The sequence below is a fragment of the Sinocyclocheilus grahami genome, unplaced genomic scaffold (genome assembly GCF_001515645.1).
Source record: "Sinocyclocheilus grahami isolate Dianchi unplaced genomic scaffold, SAMN03320097.WGS_v1.1 scaffold193.1, whole genome shotgun sequence".
Lineage (NCBI taxonomy): Eukaryota > Metazoa > Chordata > Actinopteri > Cypriniformes > Cyprinidae > Sinocyclocheilus > Sinocyclocheilus grahami.
In genome coordinates this window covers 173367-185595 of record NW_015505372.1, presented here as the reverse complement: position 1 = coordinate 185595, position 12229 = coordinate 173367, and the positions used below count along the sequence as shown (strand labels likewise).

The following is a 12229-nucleotide window of genomic DNA, read 5'->3' as shown; positions in this document are numbered from 1 at the left end:
CATTTTGGCCTCTGTGGTGAACATATAATCAGAAAATACTGCCTAGACTGATATTTAGGGTTTAGTGAATGGTTTCAAAGAGTGTTTTTATTAATTATTTTGGGGCCTAATTTCACTGGCTCGCGTGAGCGTCTGAGATCCACAACTAAGTCTATTTTACTACAAGAACAAACACTTCACACAATATAAAGTTTTGAAAATCTTACATTATTGTAAAGTTACGTATCTTAGTGACTAATTTAAACAACTAACGTTAAGCATCAACATAAATTGACCTGTCACTTGGACCACAACACGCACACATTAACCAACAGGGAGATATAAAAATTACAAAAAGAGAAAATGTAACGTCATAACACAGAACAATATCAATTTAAAGTGAAATGTAACATTAGATTGACAAAACGACGAATAAAAGTAACGTTACATGTATAATGCTTACCTTTAGCTTGGCAGATGTCAGATGACCGTTACTGTTTGAATTTGCAAATTGCTGCGTCGCGTGCTGGTGTTGTAACGCACCCCTCGTTGAAGTCGCTACCTGATTGCTTAATCCCAACCCCACCTCTAATCCTAACCCCTCCCCCACACCTACTCCTAAACCTACCAATACTAGGGGGTGCATAATTTGGCAGGGTGCAAATTTCGGCACTACACCGACAGGGAGTCGGAATTCGGCACAACACCGGCCTGAGTCATTTCCCACCCCATTCCCCCTCTTTCCTGTCTGTCTCTACTGTACTATTCAAAATTCAAAAAAGAAGGCCAAAAAGAAAAGAAAAGGTAAACTAGGTGAGTGATCAGGTAAGTATGATTTTAGTTGTACAATTAAAATGTACGTGCATTAATTGTAGTTAAGTGTGCCTTTATCACAGGACTGATGTCTTTATCATATCAGGCTCGAATCCGGCCTGGGCCATTTCCTGACGCCATTCCTCCTCTTTCCCCCAATTTTCTGTCTGTTTCTGCTGTTCTAGGCTATCCTATGCCACTTCAAGTATTTATAATTGTACTGTACTGTACTGTTACCACAAATTAAAAGTTGAAACACTTTTTCTTTCTTTTTAAGTCTGTACATTAATTGTGCTGTATAGAAATGAACTTTGATCTTGAAAAAAATAGAAAAGGAAAGCCAGTGCTAGTTGTACAATTTCTCAGTTTTCTGTTTTATTCATAGGCACAGTAAAAATGCAAATAAATAAATAAATAAAGTACTGTATTTTTTTCTCAAATTGTGATATATTTTGTCGTTCTTAAAGTAAAGAACTCTCAAATCTCATAAATTACCTCTTCTCATTGTCTATCATATTTAAACAAATAAAGAATGTATAATGCATGATACCGGGACATTTTCAATATTTTACACACGCCAACTTCAAAAAATGCTTTCGTGAGACGGCCGTTTTTATAGCGTCTATGGAGACTGCAAGGACGACTGCTGTATTCCTTCACATTACAGACAAGAAACTTTCCGCACCAAAAGGTGGCAGTGTCCGTCTCACTTACTTTTATTTATTTATTTAAAAAAAAACTTTTTTCTAACCCGCCAAACTATCTGAACTTTGTGTTGCAGAAATGGCGACTCGAGCCAAATCAGGTGCGTAACACGTTTGGAAACTTTCGTGTAGTAGTAGTCTGTAACGGAATGAGTTTCTGTTAAACAGTTATTATTAAATATCTTTAGTAGCCTTATATATAAATATGTTGCATTATGAGTTTTTGTATTTGTTACGTTATGCGTCTTCAGTGGGAGTCAAGCTGCTTGTGTAAGGTCACGCCTTACAATCTCAGTGATTAGGCCTATACATTTCATATTAGGAGGCTATGTCTTTTATAAAATCCTGATCCTAAAATCCTGAAACTGATACACTTTAAAGGGGTCATATGATGCTGCTAAAAAGAACATTATTTTGTGTATTTGGTGTAATGAAATGTGTTTATGCGGTTTAAGGTAAAAAAAAACCACATTATTTTCCACATACTGTACATTATTGTTTCTCCTCTATGCCCCGCCTTTCTGAAACGCGTCGGTTTTTACAAAGCTCATCGGTCTGAAAAAGCGAGGTGTGCTCTGATTGGCCAGCTATCCAGTGCGTTGTGATTGGCCGAATTCCTCAAGCGTGTGACGGAAATGTTACGTCCCTTACCATACTGTGATGCCTGCGGCAACCACATGTGACGACCCCGGGCTGGACTCTGCAAGCATCCTGCGATCCACAGCACGAAGTTGATGTATTTCCTCAGCGATCAGCACGGATCAGCTCTAGGCATGACAAAGCGATATCGTCCTCTTTTGGAAGGGCAAACAAAGTAGTTTCGCTTTCACAACAAAACACCGCGTCTTCATGACATGGCGGCAGCAACAATACTACAGCGAGAATAAAAGTTACTCCTTCTTTCTTTGCGTGAACATTTGGGCGGCGTTATGCAAATCTTCCCACATAGTGAGGTAGATATGTGAGGGCGTGTTAGAACGAGCCGTTTTAGGTAGGTGTGGTTAACTCTTAACTTAAAGAATATCTCTTTGGATTTGAGACTTTAGTCTTTGCAACTTTACAGATCTTCTTTATGCACCAAGAGCTAGTAACACTCCAAAGAGAAAGGAAAAATTTTAATCGCATCATATAACCCCTTTAACAAATAATAGTAAAATTAATTTTCCTAATTAATTTTCTCCATCTAGTCAGTCATCTTTGTTCCTGGACACTGGATGGATAATGATGTAAATGGACTAATGGGACTAATCAGTCTGTTTTCTGATGATCGGCTCTGTTGTTCCAGACTGGACAATAGACCTCGCCTTGTTTCTTCTGTTAAACTATCAAAGTCTTGTTCATGTTCTTTTCTGACATGATTATTTTTACATTGCTAGTTCCTGTCTCTGTAATCACTGTTAATGTTTGGTCAATCACTTTTTTTTTTACTGTTTGTGCATTATTATAATGCTAATTCTTAGTCAAATATAAAGTCTAGAGTATAGTTAAATGATGTGGCTAAAGTTGATCAATTCGGACAGATTTGTGGTCGGTCTGCCTCTCTCTCTCTCTCTCTATAAAATCACCACTGCCTTTTGTAATTTTACTTTTGAGGCATGCATTTCCCGTTTGCGCTGATTTCTCAAAATGATGTTTTGCTAAGCTAGTTATAAAATCAAAGTACAGAAACAGGTCAGTATTGTACCCTGGTGTGACTAAAGGCTTATTAGCACATAAATTAAGACTTCAATATTAAGATAAGCCTAAAACAAGATTTTCCAAATTCACCATTTTGCCTTGTCTAATTTTGAGCTACTTCTTTTGCCCAGTATGTTGTGGTTTCCTTTTATTTTGGATATTTCTTAATATCTATTATTCAATTTTATAGGCTGTAACCAATACAATCCCTTTGTCAGCATTATGATTTCCTAAACATGTGCTTTAAAGAGGCATATACAACAAAAACTTAACACCTCAGTACAGTTTAAAGAAAGCTTTATTGTCAAAGCATGATGTTGTCTGCTGCAAGCAGTAAGTGCTGTGAGTTAAGACTTAATCGACTGATAGCATTATGGTTCCAAAAGCTTTTCTCTGAACAGAGCTGGAATAAAAACTGCAGCTTAAAATCAAGCCATAAATCCATATTCTTTAACCAAAGGTGGTGCTGTTCCAAGCCACATTGGCTGCATCCATATCAACAAAGTTTATATAGATCCTGAAAAACAATACAAGGTTTTACTAAAAGTAACTGCATTTGACACACACACAAACATAATATGAAAAGTATATCTTATTTAATATGTATGCATGCATATTCATATTAACAACTGAAATTCATTTGAAATTTGCAAGTTGAAACTTAATGTGTGCAAAATATTCTGGTAAATGCAAAATAATGTAGCCAGCTTTAATGTATGGATTTACCTGTCAGGTGAAATTCCAAGGTGTTTGTTAAGAAGGCCCATAAGTAGTTTGGAGTACTGCTTATTTTGCGTGCCCCCAATCTTTCCGATGCTGGTGAGAGAGCAGAGCGCACACGGATCTCCTTTGCCCCCAAACATCATCATCTGATCCGGGATGATGTGTATGGCGATGTACTGTCACAGCAATACAAAGAGACACACACAAGGGTAAATAGTTAATGATACAGTTCCTCTAAACTCTTTTTTCAAAAACAGATCTGAAAGATTTATTCACAAATCTGACAGTCATTCCAAGCGCTTCTCGAGTCAACTGACAGACCCAATTTTCACAATAAAAATAATTTCAGTATGGTGTAATGTAAATGCAAATTTGGTTTATTATAGGGTTGCTCAAATCTTGACCTGGAGGGCCAATCCTCTGCAGAGTTTAGCTCCAACACTGATCAAACTCACCTACCTGTGATTTTCTAATGATCCTGAAGACATTGATTAGCATGCTCAGGTGTGTTTGATTAGGGTTAGAGCTAAACTCTGCTGGAAAGTGGATCTTGTCGGCCAGATTTGAGAATCCCTGCTTTATTATAAGCTTCCAAATGTCTTTGTTTTTTATGAATCAATACGGCTCCAAAACACTGAACTGAAATACACATTAATGTAATATTTTAATACTTAATAAAATGCAAACGGTGCCACAATGTGTCACACGTGGGATCTGGGATAACGAGGTCACGTAATTGCGTCATGACATAAAAGAATCACTGAATCGTTTTTTTAACTGGTTCTTTGAAGCGATTTGTTGAAAAGCATGATTCACGGAAATTAGTCTGACTGACTTCCCATCACTAGTCTGGAGGGCCAATCCTCTGCAGAGTTTAGCTCCAACACTGATCAAACTCACCTACCTGTGATTTTCTAATGATCCTGAAGACATTGATTAGCATGCTCAGGTGTGTTTGATTAGGGTTAGAGCTAAACTCTGCTGGAAAGTGGATCTTGTCGGCCAGATTTGAGAATCCCTGCTTTATTATAAGCTTCCAAATGTCTTTGTTTTTTATGAATCAATACGGCTCCAAAACACTGAACTGAAATACACATTAATGTAATATTTTAATACTTAATAAAATGCAAACGGTGCCTACATATGGATTTTTTTGGAACGTTTTATACTCAAGTATAATGTGTCACACGTGGGATCTGGGATAACGAGGTCACGTAATTGCGTCATGACATAAAAGAATCACTGAATCGTTTTTTTAACTGGTTCTTTGAAGCGATTTGTTGAAAAGCATGATTCACGGAAATTAGTCTGACTGACTTCCCATCACTAGTGATGGGCGATACCACTTATTTTGTTTTCGATACGATACCAATATTTTTCAAGGCAGTATCGTCGATATCGATACCGATTCGATACTTCTGAACTAAACTTTTAAATTATTAAATTACTAAGAGTAAAATGGGTAATGATAAGCACTTAACTTTATGTTTAAAACGCATTTTAACATTCAATACGCCTCAATGGTAACTTATTAGGTTATATTTTTGTTTACACATGATTCAAATCTATAAATACTACAGTTGAACTATGGTCACTTTACTAAAACCATGGTTCATTATCATAAGGGACTGCCAGTAACAGGCTGTTGTGTGCATAAAATGCAACCTTTTTATTCTGACAGTGTATGATTTCTATTAATATTACAGAATAGAACATGATCAATATTATCTTTCAACGTTCAATTTAAATAACTGTAATTGCACAAACTATGTAGGCTACAATTTCAGTTTGTTTATTGTCAAATAACTCTGTCCTTCTGTCCTCTGATAAGCATTGTTCAGGGCTGCCGTTCCCAAAAGCTTTAATGCTTTCTTATGATACTTTTGGGAAACGCAGCCCTGTTTGAATGCACTGTCAGCAGTGAGTGAGTGAATGCTCTCTATGATTGATTGGTTCTGTCTTGCAACATTTGCGTGTGTTCAGATGAGCAGGAAAATAGTTCTATTCTACACAATTACTCGCTAACAAAGGTTATTCGTCCAATTCAATGCATACTGTACGCATTATATTTTTGTTAAATTAACAAAATCACTGGTAAATAAAACACACCTTAGTTTCGATATTGAGTATCGATGCATTGGATCGATACGCCCATCCCTACCCATCACTACTTACCGTAAGCTTAAATCGAGACAAATAATGATGATTTATATATTCTGCCTAGATCTCTTTAAGTTTAAGACAATGAAAAATCCAGACATAAGCTACAGCTAAAAGGATAACTGTAGATTAAGTCTGTTATATCGAGATTAATAACTTACAGTTACAGTTCCATGTTCTATGCAGACTAATATAAAAAGGCATACGGTTTGTAGGAAATGTGAGGAATGCAGTGTGCTCACCTGCGCGGGTTTGCCCATCGCTTTGGCAAGCTCCTGCGTGGCCTCCGAGAGCAGCTCAGCAGGAACCGCGTCCTTTGAAACATTTGTGTTCACCACGAACATCGGCATGACTGCAACGAAGAGACAGCTCTTACTGCAAAATACTGCGCGGTGGAAGGATCAGACACAGTCGGGGATGCATCCAGATGTGAGCCCGGGTTGAATAAGGTAAGTAACCCCGATGCCAGTACTTCTTCTAGGCTACCGTAAAACACCATATGACCCAAATAAAGATTTGACAGTGCAGACCCGTTGGCATACCACCGTTGCTCGGCTGGCGCATGCGGCCCTAGAAGTGCATGATGCAGAAGCATGGCACAACCAAAGACAGATTACATGTGACTAATTACTATCACACCGTTTTTTTGAATGATTGATTATTCATTCATTTTTTTGTATTAATTTTTAAATAAACAGTATTTCAATAAACCGTATTATGCAATTAAGTACGATATTATACAACAATATAAATAACCTAGAGAGAAAAAAACTGAAGTTCTACTAAAATACTATAGAAATATGTCATTTCTACAGTAAATAATTTTAAGAAATGCCAGTGGAATGAAAAACACAGCAGACATTTCACATTGGTAAGAGCCCCCATGAAAAACTGCTGAAACATTTACATCATCATCAACATTATTATTATTACTAATATTAACTTATATTACAATAGACACCAAGTACTTCACATTGAAAATACCATAATTTATATAACAAGATTAAAATGAAACCTACTTTATAATTATAACAAAAGAGAAAATAAAAAAGTAAAGTAAAAATACAGTTATAATAAAAGACGACATAATAATAATTCAGAAAAATCATTTGCTAGCTGCAGTAAAAAGATACGTTTTTGGGTTTCTTTAAAAAATAGCAAGCTGGCTTCAATCTCTTGATAATGTTTTCCATAGATTTTGGACATAATTGACAAAGGCAGCATCTTGATAACATAAGAGAATATTTATTTTCTTGCAAAACATTGGTAATGTTATTCTTCGAAATTCTGTTAAATAACTGTCAGTGAGGTTAATGCATTTTGCCTCTATAATAATGCACAGCATCTACCAACAAAAGGTAAATTTTCAACAGGTTATTCCGTTTTATTTTGTATGGATAATTATTCAATGATAATAATAAATTATTATTATTATTATTTTAAAAATATCTACCAGCAGGGTAGCTAAAGCTAGCTAGCCAAACATTTAGTAGGTCCACTTTTACGGTAATTACGGTAGCTGTGCGCATGCGCAGAAAGCGACATCCGGAAATAATATTGTAGGCGAGAATTAAAATCTCTTGAGTTGAGAGGGGTGGTCGCGACTCGGTGAAACGGTGCCGCTAATAGCGCATAAACACTCGTAAAACATGAACACGGATCTTTTTTAGCCGTCGACTATATTTGTGCAGTCATCTGGAGTGGAATTTCATCTTTTAAGGGTTTGATTTGTGTGGTCGCGAGCACATAGAGGAACAGGGTTCATTCCATTGGCTTTGTACAAAGTTGGGTTACTTCGGGTGACAGCCGTTGCCATAGTTGATGTCAGGTTATTATAACCATATGCGCAATTAAATTAAGTGTTGTTATTGCAAAGCGGATGCGTAAAACCATGAATTGTGACTGGTGTTGATATTTGGCGTAACATAGTTTTATTGGACACAACTTTATTTATTATTTGTGTGACTGAAAACTAGTGAAACCATGGCGGAATCGGTCAAGACCTTTCAAGCGCACCTGACTGCTGTCATGGACAGTTTGGTCCGCGCATCAGTGTGCGAGATCAGCAAACTCTTCCAGGACACGGTGAACGACTACCTGGTGGAAATCTCGCTGAACAGAAAAGAGAACGAAGCGTTGAAATTGAGACTGAGGCTGACTGAGAATAAACTGAGAAACGAGCGCAAATATGGCATGGGCTGGGCGGCCAGTCGGCGCGCGGCTGGTCTGCTTAGCGCGGACGACACGGTGCGCAAAGCGCGCAGAACGGATCTCCAAAGTAAACGCGCTCGCCAACTCGCATTCATGCTGCTGTTTTATCGTGCGTTTTTCCTGCCTTTGAGTGGGAAACCATAATGGCGACCAGCTCCTCAGTTCTCATGTTTCTTTCTCCTTCCTCTCCTCCTCTTTTACATTCCTCCCTCCCCCTCCTGTTCTCCTCTCTCCTCTTTCCCCCTCCCATCTTTCTCTCTCAGGAGGCAAGCAGGGGAAGGAGTGGAGTGCTGATGCGTGGGAGGAGGGGACTGGAGGAGTGAGGGATGAGAGGAGGGACGTGTTCTGTGTCCATCTGCCAACTGGAGGAGGTGGAGGTGGGGAGGAGGAGGAGGAGGAAAGGATATGTGTCTCTGGGGAGAGGAAGGAGGTGGCCAGCATTAAAGAGGAGGTGAGTAGCCAATCGAATGTGAGGAAACAGCTGCAGGGAGCGGAGGGGAGAGAGGAGATGCAGAGGGCTACGGACAGGAGTAGGACCTGAAAATAAAAATCCCTTTGTGCAAACTGATTTGAAAGTATATTTTGGTCGATTTTGCTAGTGCAAAAACTGCACCAAAGATTATAAATCAAGAATTATAGTAACTACAATTCACTTTTTCCATTGTCTTTCCCTCTAATATTGACATTATTATATTTAAAGGGATTGTTCACCCAAAATTTAAAAAAGTTGTTCCAAACCTGTGCAAATTTCTTTCTTCTGCTGAACACTGAAGAAAATGATTTGAAGAATGTGGATAACCAAACATTTGATGGTAAAAAATACAATGGAAGTCAATGGCTACCATCAACTGTTTTATTACCTACTTTCTTCAAAATATCTTCAACAACAACTAGAGGGTGAATAATTGATGACAGGCGAATAGATTTTTATTTTGGGTTGAGCTATACCTTTAAGAGGTCATATTTCCACAAATATGCATGTCCTTGTTGAATTGTAACACTTTAAGACTATATTTACATCTGATTTCAACATCTGTATGATGATCAGATCACAAGTGGACAGTGTTAATTACCAGTGTAAACAAGGTCAATGCATTTTATCATTTAGTTAGCTCAAATCACAAGTAATCAAAAACACACATGATCGTAGGACCCCACCTACTTACCTGTCAATTAAAAAAATCCCCTTTATTGCACTAAAACAAGTTTAAATGTTATAAAAACAGCACATATGTAACAAGGTTACTATCACCTCATGTCTGCCTAAAATGTTTATGTTTTAAAATAAATATTTTAATGTTTGCAAAGAGAATTTATTTCACACCTTATGTTCTCGTTCTTTCTGCTTCTGTGGGATGATGGATAAAGGTGGAAGGCTACAGATCAGACTCCCTGAGGCTGTTGCAAGAGGCTCTACAGATGAACCAAACTGAAACCAGCCCTCCCTCCCCCAGTCCCACCCACGGTGAGCACTGCAGTGCTTTGTTCAGGAAAACGGCTAATCATTTCTTTGTGATTGTGAGCATGAATAGTTAACTTGAAGAACACAATTCTGTCATTAGGTCCTCAACTTTGTGTTGTTTTTTCAGTGAAACACAAGGAGAAATTTTGAATACTGTACTCAGTTTTTCATACATTAACAGTACATTGGACCCACGACTGTCAAGTTCCAAAAAAGGTGACTAGTTTTACATTAAAGGAATAGTTCACACAAAAATGAAAATTCTGTTATCATTTACTCACCTTCACATCGTTCCAAACCTGTATGACTTCATTTTCTTCTGTGGAACATGAAAGAAGATATTGTGAAGAATGTTGCTAACCAAAGAGTTTTGAATCCCATTAACTTCCATTGCATTTTTTGTCCATACAATAGAAGTCAGTGGGAACTGAAACCGTTTGCTTACTAACATTATTAAAAATGTCTTTTAAGTTCTGCAGAAAAATAAAGTAACCGGTTTGGAAGGGTTGATGAATTAAGTTTTCGTTTTGCACACAAAGCCATTGTATTGTTACTTTTCTTGTTTGTTTTTGGGCGCTTGACAGCTGTGGCCACTATGAACTGCTAATGTAAAAGAAAAGTGTGTAAATTCAGCTTTGCCATCACACCAATAAATTGTATTTGAAAATACTTCCAAGTAGAAAACTGTAGTAATAATATTTCACAATATTAATGTTTTTACTGTATTTTTGAACAAATAAATGCAGCCTTGGTGAACATAAAAGACTCCTTTGAAACACATTTCTAGCATTTTAATTTTGAGGTAAAATTTTGTTCTTATGTCTGATATATCTAATTTCTGTCTGCAGGAGAAATGGGCCCTGCTTCTGCTGGTCCTGAATCCGCTGCTGCTGAAGTGTGGGAGGAGCAGCCAGCCTTGTCAGAGGAACCAATGCCCGGTGGAGACGAGCTCAGCGGACTTGAGACGGCCCTCAAGGCGGAGCGTGAACGTGAGGAGGCGGAGTCCGGCCTGGGCAGCCCGTCTCAGGAGACGTGTGGATCTGAAGGTGTGGCGTTCATTGGACTAGACGGTTTATGTAGCTCTCAGCAGGCAATGTCGTCCTCATCACATAGAGCAGAACCTGCTGAACTACAACTCCCATCAGCCCCTACCAACAAGGAAGAGGAGTCAGGAGGAGAGAGCAGGGACATGCTGCACTTCTGCGCACGCTGCGGCAGCGGCTTCAGTTCCACATCTGACCTCATGAAACACTCTTGCCCTGCGGCCGAGGAGCGGCCCTATCAGTGCTCTGTGTGCGGGAGAGCGTTCGGCCACGCCTGGAGCCTTAAGAGCCACGAATGCATCCAGGCGTGTGAGCAGCCACACCACTGCGAACTCTGCGGCAAACGCTTCACGCACTCGCGTTCCCTCGAGCGCCATCAGCTGGTTCACACAGGTGAGCGGCCCCACAGGTGCCCGCAGTGCGGCCGCAGCTTCAGTCGTCTCGGGAACCTTGAGAGGCACCAGCGCATCCACACTGGTGAAAGACCGTATGAGTGCGGGACGTGTGGGAAACGTTTCAGTCGAGTGGAATACCTAAAACGGCATCAGCACACCCACATTAGCGATATAATGGTGAAACTCCCACCGCTGCGAAACTCTCACCACTGCTCTCAGTGCAACCAAACATTCAGTGATACTGAGCAGTTCAAGCAGCATCAATGTCCGTACAACACATAATGTTATTCAGTGTTCATGAGAATCTACTAGACCTTAACTAGAAAACCACAGCACTCAAAAGACCTCATTCTTCATAATTCTTTTAACTTGTTGTATCCTCTATTAACATCTTACCACATGCTTCTGCCTTTAATGACCCCAAAATCACCGACTTGCACCCAGAATTTCAAAGCACAGCACATTTACACGTAGTGTAATGATATTTTAAAGTGAAATTTCGTATTTATTATTATTTAGAAACTGTCTACTCATTATTCACAGTGAATCTCTCTCTCTCTCTTTCTCTCTCTCTCTCTCTTTCTCTCTCTCTCTCGCTCTCTATATCTCTCTCTCTCTCTCTCTCTCTCTCTCTCTCTCTCTCTCTCTCTCTCTCTCTCTCTATATATATATATATATATATATATATATATATAAAGAGAGAGAGATATCAACATATTAATCACCTCTATTTCAATTCCAACAGTCTATCAATGCAGATAACTATTTTTGTTATGTCAGGCTCCTTATAACAGGCTGTGAAATATTTTTTGTGAACAAAGACATTTACAGAAGCTTGTTGTTTCTTATTAATAACAAATAGAATGCTTATTCATGCATTCTTAGGAATCTTTCCTCTCATAGGACCCATGTGTTGTTTTCACTCCTTTTTTACTCAAAACAGAAGTGAAATATTTGTTGTGATGAGAATTGCTTTTTTGTCATGTTGTATTCTATTTACTCAATGATTTCATACTGTATTGAACAATATGTAACATTGTTAATAAATCCCTTCCAGATGCA

General features: G+C 38.5%; 2 protein-coding genes across 3 annotated transcripts; one reads left to right on the top strand and one right to left on the bottom strand.

Moving 5' to 3' along the window:
* Positions 1-3453: 3453 nt before the first annotated feature.
* LOC107594949 (macrophage migration inhibitory factor-like) lies at positions 3454-6568 on the bottom strand. The gene is made up of 3 exons (XM_016285181.1): positions 6299-6568; positions 3900-4072; positions 3454-3690 (listed from the first exon to the last, which is right to left on the bottom strand). The coding sequence occupies exons 1-3, from the start codon at positions 6404-6406 to the stop codon at positions 3624-3626; spliced, it is 348 nt and encodes a 115-aa protein (XP_016140667.1). The 5' UTR covers positions 6407-6568; the 3' UTR covers positions 3454-3623.
* A 1061-nt stretch (positions 6569-7629) lies between these two features.
* On the top strand, positions 7630-11762 carry LOC107594916 (zinc finger protein 696-like). 2 transcript variants are annotated; one of them, XM_016285128.1, is made up of 5 exons: positions 7630-7884; positions 8033-8334; positions 8531-8718; positions 9636-9732; positions 10578-11762. In XM_016285128.1, exons 2-5 carry the CDS (start codon positions 8040-8042, stop codon positions 11447-11449), a joined length of 1452 nt encoding a protein of 483 aa, XP_016140614.1. In that variant the 5' UTR covers positions 7630-7884; positions 8033-8039; the 3' UTR covers positions 11450-11762. The 2 variants fall into 2 exon arrangements, with proteins under 2 accessions (XP_016140614.1, XP_016140613.1); XM_016285127.1 differs by having other exon boundaries at positions 7630-8334.
* Positions 11763-12229: the final 467 nt, after the last annotated feature.

Coding starts and splice junctions, on each gene's coding strand:
- LOC107594916 (XM_016285128.1), top strand. CDS start 8,040: ATGGCGGAATCGGTCAAGACCTTTCAAGCGCACCTGACTGCTGTCATG. Junction 8,335..8,530: donor GCGCAGAACGGATCTCCAAA/GTAAACGCGCTC, acceptor TTTCTCTCTCAG/GAGGCAAGCAGGGGAAGGAG. Junction 8,719..9,635: donor TGGCCAGCATTAAAGAGGAG/GTGAGTAGCCAA, acceptor TGATGGATAAAG/GTGGAAGGCTACAGATCAGA.
- LOC107594949 (XM_016285181.1), bottom strand. CDS start 6,406: ATGCCGATGTTCGTGGTGAACACAAATGTTTCAAAGGACGCGGTTCCT. Junction 4,073..6,298: donor CGATGGGCAAACCCGCGCAG/GTGAGCACACTG, acceptor TTGCTGTGACAG/TACATCGCCATACACATCAT. Junction 3,691..3,899: donor CTTGGAATTTCACCTGACAG/GTAAATCCATAC, acceptor ATTGTTTTTCAG/GATCTATATAAACTTTGTTG.